At 51.8% G+C, this 13,924-nt stretch overlaps 1 protein-coding gene across 6 annotated transcripts in view; it reads right to left on the minus strand.

Moving 5' to 3' along the window:
• LDB3 (LIM domain binding 3) overlaps positions 1-13,924 on the minus strand; it is a 60,371-nt gene that overhangs the window by 7,252 nt on the left and 39,195 nt on the right. For all 6 annotated transcript variants that reach the window (XM_014841509.3, XM_014841508.3, XM_044759845.2 and 3 more), the window contains 4 exons: positions 8,137-8,560; positions 6,739-6,919; positions 6,015-6,135; positions 877-992 (listed from right to left, as the gene is read on the minus strand). In XM_014841509.3, coding sequence (XP_014696995.2) covers positions 877-992; positions 6,015-6,135; positions 6,739-6,919; positions 8,137-8,560 — 842 coding nt within the window. The remainder of the gene's footprint in view (positions 1-876; positions 993-6,014; positions 6,136-6,738; positions 6,920-8,136; positions 8,561-13,924) is intronic.

A 13,924-nucleotide genomic window follows, 5' to 3' on the forward strand; every position in this document is an offset into this window, starting at 1 on the left:
ACTCAAGTTTAAACTATACAGATCTTTCATACATTCCCCAAATTTACCTTGAGCAGCTCTGGTTAAAAATAATAGTAATAATAATAATAATAGTAGTAGTAGCACATTAATTTTCCCAAATACAGCTCAGTCCATTACAGTCTCACCTTACAGGGCCTCATCAGAGATGACTATTTCTAACTCGACTGCAGAGTCGAAACGTCAGTGGGCTCATTGCTGTGCCCCGACCCCAACCCAAAGCCCTCCGAAGGAAAATGCCAATCTCATGGTGGAAATGACCGGGCTGTTGAGCAGAAAGAAACTGCACATGGTTAATAGTTAATCTAAGGCTTATCTCCTGGCAACAATATATCAAGAACAGGACCATTTAGGAAAATGAAATGATACTCAGTTCTGCTTTCTAAAGGTTCTATCAAAAGAAACCTTATCTCAGCTTCTCATAGGATTAGTCAATATGCTCTGATCTAGTGTTTCTGGTGAAAATCGGGGGGAAAACCCTTGAATCATTTCATCATATTTAAAACAATCTATAACCATAGGAAGCCACCCCCTATTTAAACCCCAGTGTCACTGGCTGATCCCACCTATTGAGAGCATCGCTGGTGAGGAAAGTTGCTGGTTTCCCAGATCCTGGGACATTCTGCTGTTGTCCTTCATGAAACGGAAAGTGACAAAGCCACAATGGTTGATAAATTATTAGTAATAAAACTTGGCTTGACTGTGACATATCAAGGCATCATTGTATTTGCCAGCATTTAAAACAGATCAGAATATCAGGATGCCAGAGCTGAAAGGGATGTAGAGGGTTGGTCTCTGGCCCGCCTTGGTCCCTCCTGCCCCCTCTCAGGAAGTCAGAACCCCAGGCTAAAAACATACTGCGCAAATGAAGCAGGTGTCATGCCAGGTGTGTCCCAGAGCTTCGATAAACTTGTCACCGGCCTCCACAGGGAAATCGCAGCCATGACACTTGGTGCTGAATAGATTGATGTAGTCTGAAATGAAAGGCAGAGTGAGGACCCGGCCGCCAGGCAGGCTGGGAGGAACGTCCTGGCCACATGGACCCAGCGCCAGGACAACCCCCCAAATCACTAGGCTTGGGACAGTGGGTGAAAACTAACTGGTTATTTGTCATCCTACAGACAAAATACTCAGTTATGTGAGTGGTGTTTTAAATTTCCTTTTCCAATAATTTGCACTGAGGTCGTGCAGATTCACTAGTAGTGACAAAACCGTCACTACCCTGCGCTGGTTTGATTGGCAAACACTTTCTGGAACTGTCGTTAACCTTCTGCAGAGTGATCTTGGCCTCTGTCCCTGTCACCTCTTGTAGTCCAAACAGACTAATCCCAAAAAAGAAAAAAGATTCAAATTTCCCAGCAGCTATGCTTATTTTGGAAGAAGGAGAACCCATAACACTTTTAAGAGTCATAGAATGGTCTTTGCTTGGCCATTCTTCTGTCATTGGGCAATTGTGCTGACAACAGATTTTCACTACTAGAAACAATATTTGAGCTACTTTGTCGGGACGCATCGCCGACTCCCCCAGCCAAGGAGATAATAATACCAATTATTATTTGTATCCTGCTTTACAGTTTACCAAGCATTCTCATGTAGATGGTATTATTTACCAGTATCTCGACGTCAAGGTCTATGTATTAGTTTTCTTTGTACTCCCAGTGCAGTGCCTGGTGCACAAGTCAGTACCCAGCACATATGTGTTGAATGAATGAGCGAATGGATGAACCAATAAAAAAATAAATCAATGAATGAACTTAGTTTTTGCAAAATTCCTCGGAGACTGAACTATTACTGTTTTTCTGTTTTGTTTTATTTTGTGGATGAGGAAACCGAGGCTCCAAGAAGTGAAGGGCATAGCCAGAGTCACACGGCTGAGACCCAGGGGCCAGGTCCCGTGCTTCTCCCGGACAAGAGCTGTCCTCTCTGGGTCATGGGGGCAGCATTTCTACTGCACTCCCTCTAGAACTCGTTCAGATTCTTTGAGAGAAGCTCGATGCCTTTTATAAAGCCTTCACGCCCCCAGAAACGTACTTGGCTCTCCACAGCTCTGCCACAGCGGGTTTTTTCTTACAGTGAGTCTCTGCTCAGATCTCCTCGTGGACAGCGTGCCCCTTCACTGTCTCACCACGTGCCGAGAGGCAGGTGCCATGGGGGTTATGAACTTGGGTTCTAAAGAAAGACAGAGCTGGGTTCAAATCCCAGCTCTCCTAAGAAATTGTCCAAACCTGGGGCAAGTTGCCTAACTTCTCAATGCCTCAACTTTCCCATCTAAATAATGGGAATAACTATAGTACCTAACTCATGGGGTTATACAGAGTAAATAAGAGCCTGTATGTGAAATACTTGGCACAAATACTCAAAAATGTTGGCTCTTACTTTGAATGATGAAAAGAGGGAAGTGAACGTGACATGAGTGCCTACTATGTGCCAGGCCAGTATTAGTGCCTTTCTATGTTTCTTGTTTAATCTTCACAGCAGCTCTGCGAAGAAGCATTATTGCCATTGTAAAGTCAAGGAACCTGGCTGTCAAGGTACCATCACAGAAGCGGTGAGGAGCCTGGAGGACTCCAAAGTTCAGCCTTTTTCCAGGACTGCATGCTCTCCTCTTATCTATTTCCCAGTGAGCTTTGATAAGTTCTATCTCTTGCATATTTTCTCCAACACATGATTTCCCCTTTGGGGTTTAATTACAGTTTGTCATGCAAATGCGTTTACATAAATTGCAGTCCATTAATCTGTCTCTCACGGAATACTTAATTTCTTCAGGAGGCAGAAGTCTGTCACCTCACCAGAGCTAGGAAAACATTATTCTGCTTCATTTGGAAAGTTTCAATAGGTTTACTGTTCACTCTGTGGTCAGTAGGAACTTACCAGTGTGGGCTGAGAACAGGACTATAGGCTAACCCATCTCCACTGTAGGGCAAACCCCACACCCCACTTCTCTCTCGTTACTCCCAGTCGTCTCCAGGTGCCCCAGACCCTCTCTATGACCTCCCTGTCTCTGTATGAACCAGTTCCTGGCCTCGGAAAACCCTCCCCACTTTGCCTACCTGAAGCTCTGCAATCCTTTGGGCCCAGCCTTCCTTCTGGGAAGTCCTCATCACCAACCCCAACCAAGACAGATGAGATGGGCTTCCTGAGGGCTTCTCCTGGGCTTCCCTCCCTCTGCATTCATTCATTCCTTCATTCATTCATTCATATCTCTTAACTGTCTATTTACATGCCGGCATATCACATGATGATGGGTCTGCTTGAGGCTTTCGAGGGCAGAGACCCCCTCCTCTATGCTCAGTGCCTTTCACAGGAAGTCTCACACATTTGATGGCTAAATGATGAATGGACAAACAAAGAAATGGTTCCAAAAAACCTTATTAAATAGCGCTTCCTTCTCCTGCTGTGCAGCCTATGGTTTTTCACAGATTAAGCTCTTACAATGGCTTGAATTTATTTTTGCAATGTCTAGTCTTGCCTACCGATTGATTTTTCTGTTTTAAACTTGATTCTGTATGATCTGGAGACTTGCCGCTTTGTTTTAAAATTTGGTAGCACAGGTCTGACCCTAATACAGTAAAAGAAAAAAAAAAGCTGATTTTTTTCCTCATTCATTCTACAAAAAGAGAATGTAATTGGTATCGAATTTAGTTTGTTCATGGGCCTTGCCCACCAGGAGCACAATCTAGTTCCTCATTTATTCCTTCCTTTACTTCTCCTATTAGGTCTTTATAATTTTCTTTGACTGTCTTATGCCGCAAGTTGAATTCATACCCTGTATTTAATGGATTTTATTGCTATTGTAAAAGGATTAACATCCATCAAGGCACAGATGCTCGGTGTTGAAAAAGGGCTTAGTGCTTTACTAAAGCAGAGGCTCTCAAACGTTAGAATCATCTGGAGGGTTCATTAAAACACAGATTGCTGGGCCCCACCCCTCAGAGTTTCTGATTCAGCAGAGCTGGGGTGGGGCCCGAAGATCTGCATTTCTAACAAGTTCCAGGTGACACTGATGCTGCCAATTCTGGGACCACGCTTTGATTCCCAAACCGAACGGAATATCAGAATCACCTGGCAGGGAGGGGCACCCCATGAAATTCTGCTTCTATAGGTCTGAGAATTTATCTTCTCTATAGCTTTAAAGTTCCCCAGGTGATCGCGATGCGCCAGCAGGCCTGGGCACTGCTCAGGTGTAGGCCCACCAATGAGAGGCTGACCCTCTACCTCTCTTCTATGCAAGATATCATTATACAGAAGTGTCAGCTCATTATTACAGTCAACTGAAATCTTTTTGGGTCTAGATCCTATCATTCTGGTTTCTCAGATTTGACAAGCCTCCCTCCGTGTCTTCTTCCAAGTTGTTGATAAAAATGATGACAAGGTACCACAATGAGATACCATCCCACACTCATTGGGATGGCTACTTCCAAAAATACAGAAAATAACAAGCGTGGGCAAAGATGTAGAGAAGTTGGAACCCCATGCACTGTTGGTGGGAATGCAAGATGGTGCGACTGCTATGGAAAATAGCAAGGAGGTTCCTCAAAAATCAAAAATAGAACCACCAACTCATCCAGGAATCTTACCTCTGGGCATATACCCAAAAGGATTGACAACAGAGTCTTGAGAAGGTATTTGCACACCCGTGTTCATAGCAGTAGTATTCACAACAGCCAAGAAGTGGAAGCAACTCAAATGTCCATCAGTCTTTTTGTGGGGTGACTATGGAAAGGGGCAGTGGTGATAGTCGAAATCGATCATTCCTTTGCTAGCCTCAGACACCAATTGTTGCTTATCGCAAATTACGAAAGTTATAATGCTTTTAGTCAACTAATAACAGCAACTTGTATTGGCACAACAGCACTTTTATTAATTACCAGTTATCACCACATGCTTCTAAGAAAGGAAAAGACAGGTGTTATCTGCTTTTTACAGATAGGGAAACTGAGGCACAGACTGACTAAGTCATCCAATTAACTTCAGAGCTGGAAAGAGAATTCACCAGCATATAAGAACTCAAGAAATGTCTTTTATAATTTATTGTCAGGGGAAAGAGATTTTATTTTGTTTTGCTTAGGAACTGGGATGTTTTCTTTCTGGTTTTAAAGTAAACTAACTTACTGTGTTTCTCTTTTTGCCCTCAAATTTGCCTCCCCATCACTGCTGCTCTGTTATTCCTCATAATCAGCATGCTTGCTTTTCCCTCGTCTACTTGGTGCTGACTTTCTGGTTCTATTGTCTTAACCTTCATTTCTGTGTGACCTCTGTTGGAACCTGCCTCAAATCCTGGTCTGAAAGAGGCAGGCTATGAATAAATGAGGAAATGAGTGAACAAGTGATGAGTGAGGGGGGGAGTAAGTGAATGGCCAGTTAGCCAGGACACCCAACTCTAATAAAGTGCTTCTCCTTCAGATTCATGATTTACTCCAAGTTTTAAGACAACCTATAGCATTTTGGGGAACAGAGCAACTCTGAATTCAGACAGAGACCACAGATTCTGAAGGGGCTTCAAAGGAGCACGGGGTGGGGGATGTTCACGTGTTTGCTGCTTCACCCACTTTCTCTCGTTCAATCCTCCCCACAGCTCTGTGAGGCATTTCCCCCTTTTACAGACGGGAAAAGCGAGGCTCAGAGAAGTTTAGTAACTCACTCAGGGGTTCAAAGCCAGCCTGAGGTGGAGCCTGGAACAGAACCCCGGATGAAGCCCAGAGGCAAAGCCTTTTCAGATTAGACCTTGTGGTCTCCAACTCGAAGTCAACGGAAAGGTCTCCCCAGTGGTGACAAGATGCCAACTTGTAATCCACATATTTGGTGCCAAGAAGGGAGCACAGACTGAATGTGTGAAAAAGGAACCTACACACCCGCCCCCCATCACCCCCAAGAAAGCATGATTCTGCCATGTGGAGGCTCCTGCCGGTTCGATGTGAGCAGACACAAGCAGGAGTTCCCGGTGCCCGCCCCCTTCTCCCAGACTGTGGGGTCCCCCCACAGCCCCACTGTCCTACCCTTCTCGCAGTAGGGCTCCCCGTCTTCCATGTGGAAGAGGCTGTTCCCGAAGGGCTTCTTGCAGGCTGCACAGACGAAGCAGGTGGTGTGCCACGTCTGTCTCAGGGCGTGCATCACTTCCTGGGGGAATGAGCCTCAGCTCAGGACAGGAGAGTCCAGGGGAAAGAGGGAGCTGGGCTTGACTTCCCCCCCAAGCCCCGGCCTCTGCTGGCGCATCCTATAGGGGAGCAGGGCAGGAGAGCCCAGGAAGAGGGCCTTGGACAGGCTGAGGAAAGGCCCAGGTCGGGCAGACGAGGGGCTCCCTCACGCTGTGTTGCTGGCTGCCAGGTTCTGGGTGTGCTTCCATAAGCTGTGACGCTTAACCCTCCCATCAAACCTGGGAGGGAGGTACTGCTTGTTACTGCCATTTTATCAAAGGGGCACGGAAGGTCAAGGCCACGTGCAGGTGCACGGGGAGGTCAGGCTATGAAGCGATAACTCGCTGGGCAGAAGCTCCATCCGCCACCACTTCAAGCTATGTGGCCCAGGCATGTAATCATTTCTCGCTCTCCCTAGTTCATTGGCGGCAAAGCAACTCCCTTCTAGCATAGACACGGACTTGTTCTCTTTCTGTTAGCAGCAACTTCTTGGCTCCCCAGTGGGACCTCCACAATCTTGGGGAGCGGGGAGAGACTGGTTGAGGGAAAAGGGAAGGGTCAGAGGAGAGGGAGGCTGCTCACTTACCCCCATGATTTTGGTGTTGCACTTGGCACAGATTGGGGCAAAAAACTGCTCATAACACCGCTCACAGTAAACGTTGTTCTGCTCCTCCACAAAGCACACGTCCGCCAGGGAGGTCTTGCAGTAGGCACAGGTGAACTCTTCCGGGTGCCAGGAGCGGCCCATGGCTACCAGAAAGGGGCCCCTAGGGAAGCAGAACATAGCACCCACTAAGGTGGCTCCAAAAGCTTGAGACCAGATATTTCAAGACTCCCAACAATAGTCATACTTTGACCCAATAAACCTGACTTTTGCTACTGTTCTAATGAAATAATGTGAAATTTAGATAAAACTCTGTGCAAAAAGATATTCATTGTTACATCACTTAGAACAAAGAGAAACGGGGAAGCAACTCAAACATCCACCAGTAGGGACTGGGGAAGCGCATTACCGACTAGCCATTCAGTTGACTACTAATAATTAGAATAAGAAGGGCAGTGATGACGGTGCTGATGGCTAATATTTATTAAGTGCGTAGTCTGTGCCAGGTACCATTCAAGAAGAAATGCGCATTTATTAACTTGTTTAATAAGCTTAAAATTTCTCAAAACAATCCTATGAAGCAGGTACTATTATGATACCCATTTTCAGGTTAGGAAACTGAGGCACAGAGAGGTTAAGTAAGTTGTTCAAGGCCACAGGTCAGTAGGGTAGACCCAGGACACAAACTTGGGTAGCCTCGTTCCAGATCAGTAGTCAGAACAGTAGGACTACAAGGAAATATTTTATATTTTAATTTTCACTTTTCTGGTTTCTAATTCTTCTCTAACGAGTATGTACTACTTTATTTTTAAATAAAAGTGTATTTCTCATAGATACAAGCTCACTTGACATCCCCCACCCCACACACATGCTATAAACATACTAGATTCAGACAAGCACCCGCCATGATCCCTGAGTTCTGAGCGTGAAATGACTCGTTTCCATTTCAGTGAGACAGATGCCCACCATATAGCCCTGAGCAGCACAGGCCTGTCTGTGGAAAGACCCAGAAGCAACCCTACAGGACAGCTGGGTCAAAACTAGCACCGTCAGCTAGCTTGCGACATGCCCAATAAACCTACTGACAAGACTGGGATTCTTAGAACCCGGCCTTCGCCCAAGGGGGCGGTCCTGGCACCAGGCACTCTGGAATCCTCCCACCTCCCCAGGGAAGTGGGTGTCACACAGGTATGGCAGCTAAAGCTCAGAGAGGGTGAGACCAGAGGACGAGCCCGAGGGACCTGAGGCTGCCCTGCACGCGGCCTTCTCCCGCTCCCTGGCCCCCATCTCCCCTGCCCCCCTGCAGGGCCCAGACAGCGGGCAAGCCCCCTGCAACCCCACCTCCCAGCACTCCACCGCAGGGGCCCAGCTGGACCATACCGGATGATGCTGTTGCAGTGGCCACAGAGCGGAGTCCGGCTGCTGGCTGGGAAGCGCTCGGCCCTCTGGACGGTGCCCCTGGCAAGGGGGGACACTTGGGGGCCCGTCGTCGGGGTGTAGGCAGGGGCCCCTCGGGGGAGGGTCTGCTTGCTGATGGAGGTGGTGCTCTTGCCAGGGGCAAACTTCTGCGAGAAGCTGTCGTCTGTCACCCACGGGGGGCGGCTGGCAGACTCCGCAGGGCCCCCGCTGTAGGCGGCCGAGGGGGCAGGGTTATAGCTTGGGGCAGGCGAGGGGGTATAGGCTGGGGCCGGAGAGGAGGAGTAAGTGGGGGCAGGTGAGGGGGTGTAGGCAGGGGCAGGAGAGGGGGTATAGGGAGTCGGGCTGTAATTGGCCCCCGGGGAAGGGCTGTAGGTAGCCGCAGGCACTGCAAGCCAAAAATATCCAAAGAAAACTGTGTCAGGAATTCATTTCCCCCAACTTCCCCCGCCTCAGCCGGAGAAAGGTGACTTTAACATAGAGCAGTACAGAGCCCTTTTTATGGGAGACGTGTTCCTGAACCTCCTGATGCCCCAGATTTGAATGGGAGCCGAGGGAGCTAAAGAGCAGTGGGAGCGGAGCCCTCGGGAGCTTGCACGGGGCTGGCAGAGGGACACAGCTATAAATATCTGCAGCTGTGCGGGGTGGGGCTCAGCCAGGCCTGGGCCACCAGGGGCCTACACAAGAGGGGGTGGGGGTGGGGCGCCAGGCAGGGCTCACGTCTGTCTGGGTCCGCTGGGCAAGAGGGAAGAGGGTAGGCGTGGGTAAGCCTGGCCTTGACTGGGACATGCTTTTGGTGGCACTCTGACCAGTGATTTGGTATCTGAAACACCGCAATGGGGTGCATCTGCTGAACCTGGACCTAATCTCCTCTTTGGGACAAAGCAGATGGCAGTGGGTTTTCAGGTTTAGCTACGATCGTTTTCTTGAAAAAGAGCTTGGCTTGATTTGTGTTGGGGGGAAATTCCACCTAGGTTTGATTAGAGTGGGGGGTCTTGAAGGAGTCGTTCAGAGGGAGCCTGGGCAGAGATGCTGGGGCGACACGGCCCAGGTTGCACTGCTTCTGGGGCCCCGTGCCCCCCACATCACTTTGGTGGAATGGGAGAGTGCTGCGGAGTGACCGCGTAGAGGTTCCCAAGGCAGTCAGAGTGTAGAAAGAGAAGGCGCCGCCCACTTCTGGAACGCCCTCCTTCAGTTCACTGAAAGCTTAGAAGCTTTTTGGGGTGACAGGAGAAAGGCCTCTGAGGCTGGGCCCCCAAAACCCCGGTTTCTTAGTGCTCTCCTGCCTCCACCACAGAACCAGCGGGGGCAGACCCAGCGGCGTGTGTCCTGCACACACCGTCCAGCCGCCTCCTCTCCCAGCGAGAGAGCTTCCAGAAGCTTCACCTCAGCCCACAGTCTGCTCCTCTGGAAAGAGGGCTCATACCCTCCACCCCAAGAAGCAGGTCCGGACAGCCTCCCTCCCCATCCCTGAGCCTGGCCTGGGTGGACGGACTGTGCTCAGGGGTGCTAAGGCAGCCCCCACCGGGCTCCAGCCTGGAAGGGCGGGCCTTTCTCAGGCTAAAGGCCCTGGCCTGGCCTCTGGTCTCTCCCACCTGGTTGCCCTGGATCACCCTGGAGGACTTGTGGCCTGCTGCTCCAACTCTGTACCTCCTCCTCCCAGATGACCGGTCCTTAGAGCTGGGTGTCATGGAAACCCCTGCGCTGGGGGTGGGTAGGGACCAGGCCCATGTTATGGAAAGCCCAAGGGGTAAAACCTCCCAGTCCTGCCCTGGGGCCATCCTGGCAGTGATGTTGGCCTCCAAAAGTACAACCCTCTTCACAAGGAATCTTCTTCCCACTTAGTGAGGAGGTAGACCAGGCACATAACACATCATCTGAGTTAGTCCCCTTCATGGTTGAGGTCACCACGGCTCAGACAGAGCCAGTAAGTGGCAGAGCACATTTCCAAAACTATTCTTTCTATCACGCCAAGCTGCCTCTGTAAAGAACACAAGTCCAATTTCCAGAAAATCTTGGTGCACTGAGTAACTGTCAACATGGAGGAGGCCCCGTGCTCTGGCACATGGCACAGCCATTAAGAGCCCTGGGTTCAGGTCTCAGCTCTCCTGTATCCTGGCTGTGTGTCCTCGGGCAAGTTCCTTAACATCTCTGGGCCTGAATTTCCTTGTCTAAAAATGGCAATGATTCTTAAGACCTCACCGGGTCGTTATGAGGATTAAGGGAGATAAGAAATATAAAGTGCTTAGCCTAGTACCTGCACAGTGTGCATGTCACTAAATGGTAGCGAGGATGGTGAGGCAAGTGACTCCTGCGTCTCAGGGTCGGGATGAACTGTCAGCTCATCGCACAGCCTGGGGGGCACCTGGGGGAGCCCAGCCCAGGTAGACTGTGGGATGTGGGAGGGAGGAGTGGGAGATGTGACACCCTAAAAGCAGATAAACTGGGACTGAGTCTACAGGCTGGTGGTGGTATGCATGACACCCCTGCCTGCCTCACAGGGAGGGGTGGGGACCTACCGTAGTGACACGATATGTGCAATTTGTAAATTCGTGAAGCCCAGATTCAAGGTGTTGCCACCCTCCTTAACAACCTTGCATAGCTCCCAAGTGTCCAGAGCAGAGGGTCTCAAAATGCTGGGGACAGCGGTGATGTGGGGAATGCCACCAGAGAGGGGGTGAGGGGAGAGGTGACCTATGAGGACTTCAGAGAAGCTTTGTTCCTCTCTGATATACATAATGGGGTTCTGCGCAAGATTTTGCTTCCTTTTTTGTCAAGCAGGGGATCTCCGATAAAAGGGATTAGGAACCCTAATCCTGTGCTGTCCGATACATCGCCCTATGTGGCTGTGGAGCACTTAAAAGGTGGCTAGTCCGAATCGAGAAGTGCGAACGGGATAAAACACACGCAGATTTCAAAGACTTAGTGCAATACAAGAATGTAAAATATCTCATTAACAATTATTTTATATCGATCACATTTTGAAATGATATTGTGGATATACTGAGTTAAATAAAATATATTAAAATTAATTTCACCTGCTTCCTTTTACTTTTTTTTTTAAGTGTGGCTACTAGAAAATTTATTTTTATTGGACAGTGCAGTCCTTATCAGAACACTGCCTGCCAGGAACTGACTGCTTCCCCAGGCCAGGCCCTTTATGTGCCTCATTTCCTGCAGGTCTCGCTGCAATCCGATGAGGAAGAGAGTATTTTCAAGCCCGTTTTACAGATGAGGAATTGAGGCTCGCTCGGACAGCTTCAGTGACTCCCCCAAAGTCACTGAGCTACTGAACTACCCTAGCTGAAACTGGGGCTCAGGCAGTCGGACTGGACTCCTCCATAGCTGCTTAACCACTCCCTAGGCAGCAGAACGGGCTTTAGCACGCCCCTTCCAAAGAGGGCCCTTGCCCACTCTTCCTGCCTCCCTCCAGCAGTACTAACCCTGTCCCTCTGCCTGGCAGACATTCACTTCCCTCCTCCGGAAGGCCTTCCAGACCCCTCTCCTAAGCCCCACGACACGAGGTCCCAGCAGGGCAGAGGCAGGCCGGAATCTGGACCCCGGGTGGGCTGCTTGCATGCCCAGGGCTGCCCCCACCCGGAGCTGGGGACCTTTCCTTCCTCGCGGCACGGCCGCCAGCTCCCCCCCATCCCCCACTGCATCCCTCCCTCCCTCTCGGCGGGGCGGGGGCGCAGCTGCTCCGCGGGCCCCTTCCTTCTGCGCCCCTCCGCCCAGCCCCGCACACCACCCGACATGCCTGGAGAGAGACCTGATACCCCATCTCCGCGCCCGGGGCTGTTGCTATTTCTGCGTGACGGAATGAAGCCCGTCCAAATTAGAAGGTGATATTTCATCTCTAATTGGCAAGTTCAAAAGGCTCCTATCGCACTCGGCGGCCCCGGGAAGGTGTAATTAAACAAGGTGATTTCTGACTCATTGCAGGTCGGGCCCAGCTCCCCGCGAGCGCCCGGCACCCGCCCGGCCCGCGGGCCGACGTGGCCTCCCCCGGCCGCGCGCGCCCCTCCGCCCACGGCCCGGCCGCCGCGCCCCTCCCGGGCCCCAGGTGCTGCGGGAGAGGCCGCCCGGCCGCGGCGCCAGCGATAAGATCCGGGCTGCGATCGCCGCCCTCGGCCCGCGGAGCCCGGCCTGCTCCGAGGGGGGTCGGCCGAGGAGGGGAGGGGGCCCGGGCCCCGGCCCCCAGCTTCTCTCGGGGCCGCCTGCCAGCCGCCCCCGGACCCCGCCCGGTGGCAGAGCCTACCCCGAGAGGGGTGGAGGCGGGCGGGCCCCGGCGCGCGCCCCGGGCAGCAATGAGTTAACGTCTGCACTGCCTGGGAACGCCGCCGAGGCCCCGGGGCTCCGGCACGTCCCGCGCGCCCAGGCCCCCGCCCGGGACGCAGGCGGAGAGGGCGCCCACCGCCGGAGCCCGGCCGCCCCCTGGCGGGCCTGCCGGGGACAGCGGGCGGCGGGGCGGGGGCGCCAAGCCCGGGCCCGCCCCGGAAGGTGCCGGAGGGACCCGCCTGGGAGGTGAGCGCTGTCCCGGCTGGGACGGGAACGCCCTCCTTGCGCCCCGACCAAGCCTCACCCCCGCCCGCCGCTGCTCTTGCAAACTCCCCTCCACCCGCCCTCCGCTGTGCCGGTCGCCGCGGGCAGCCCCACTGAGACTGCTTGTCGTTGCAGCCCGCTCGACACGCTAGCGACCCTGCGGACTTTTAACTTCAGAACTTCGCGTCTCTGCCTCTTTAGGGACAAAGAAGGGCCCCTCCCGTGCGCCAGGCACGGTGCTGGCGCTTCATTTTCCCCAGCGCGCGAGGTGTGCAGAGTATCATGCCCATTTTTCAAACGAGGGAATTCAGGCCCAGGAGATGAAGTGCTTGATCTTAGGCAGCACAGCGGGGTCAGTCTGATAGCAAAGCCCGTTCTACCGCCCACACTCAGCGCAGCTGTCAGAGTGAGGCCTATAAAACAGTGACGGCGGTTCCACCGCCCTACGCAGCACGTCCCAGCTCCCCGGAGCGAGGCCCCCCTCACTCAGTCCCTGTCTTACCCGACCCCTCTCCAGCCACAGGGACAATGCTCTCTGGGGTCTCTCATTTTCCTTAACCAGAGGTGCTCCTGAATCCAGACTTCATCCCGCGGTTGCTCAGCCAACTCCCCTCTCTTGCATGACAAAGAGAAACGCTCTGCCTTCCCCATTAGAATTAGCTACCTCATTCTTTCCCAAACAGGACATTAACTTCCTCGCTTCATCAGTTTTACCATCTGTCAAAATGGTAGGTGTGCAATAATTTTAGGGGGGAAGGACACTTTGTATCACTCGTGCAAGTGGAAAGTCATTGCTCTCCATAACTTCATGACGGCTGTAAAGATAAATATGTAGACGGTATAAGGCTTTAAATGAAAAGCAGGTGCCCACCTAATATGCTCTCTCAGTCATCTGTGGACCAGGCACCAAGGTGCCCCTCTGGGAACCCTGGTGACCCATTACCCCTGTGTGTTTGGCCACCAGAAGGCCCAGCTCACAGCTCCCTCCCCCGACTTTCGCTTCTCCCCAGCATTCATTCATTCATTTGTTCCTTCTTTCACCCCCTCTGCTGAGCATGTCCTCTGGGCCAGGCCTGAGTCAGCCACTAGGGCTGTAGTACAGACAACTCCCACAGCCCTGCCCTCCTGGAATTCAGAGTCAGAGTCCAGTGGGAAGGAGGGGATAAATGGTGATATCGGCACTCGGGGCCCGGATGCCAGGAGCCCTCCT

Source organism: Equus asinus, chromosome 2 (assembly GCF_041296235.1).
Source record: "Equus asinus isolate D_3611 breed Donkey chromosome 2, EquAss-T2T_v2, whole genome shotgun sequence".
Classification (NCBI taxonomy): domain Eukaryota; kingdom Metazoa; phylum Chordata; class Mammalia; order Perissodactyla; family Equidae; genus Equus; species Equus asinus.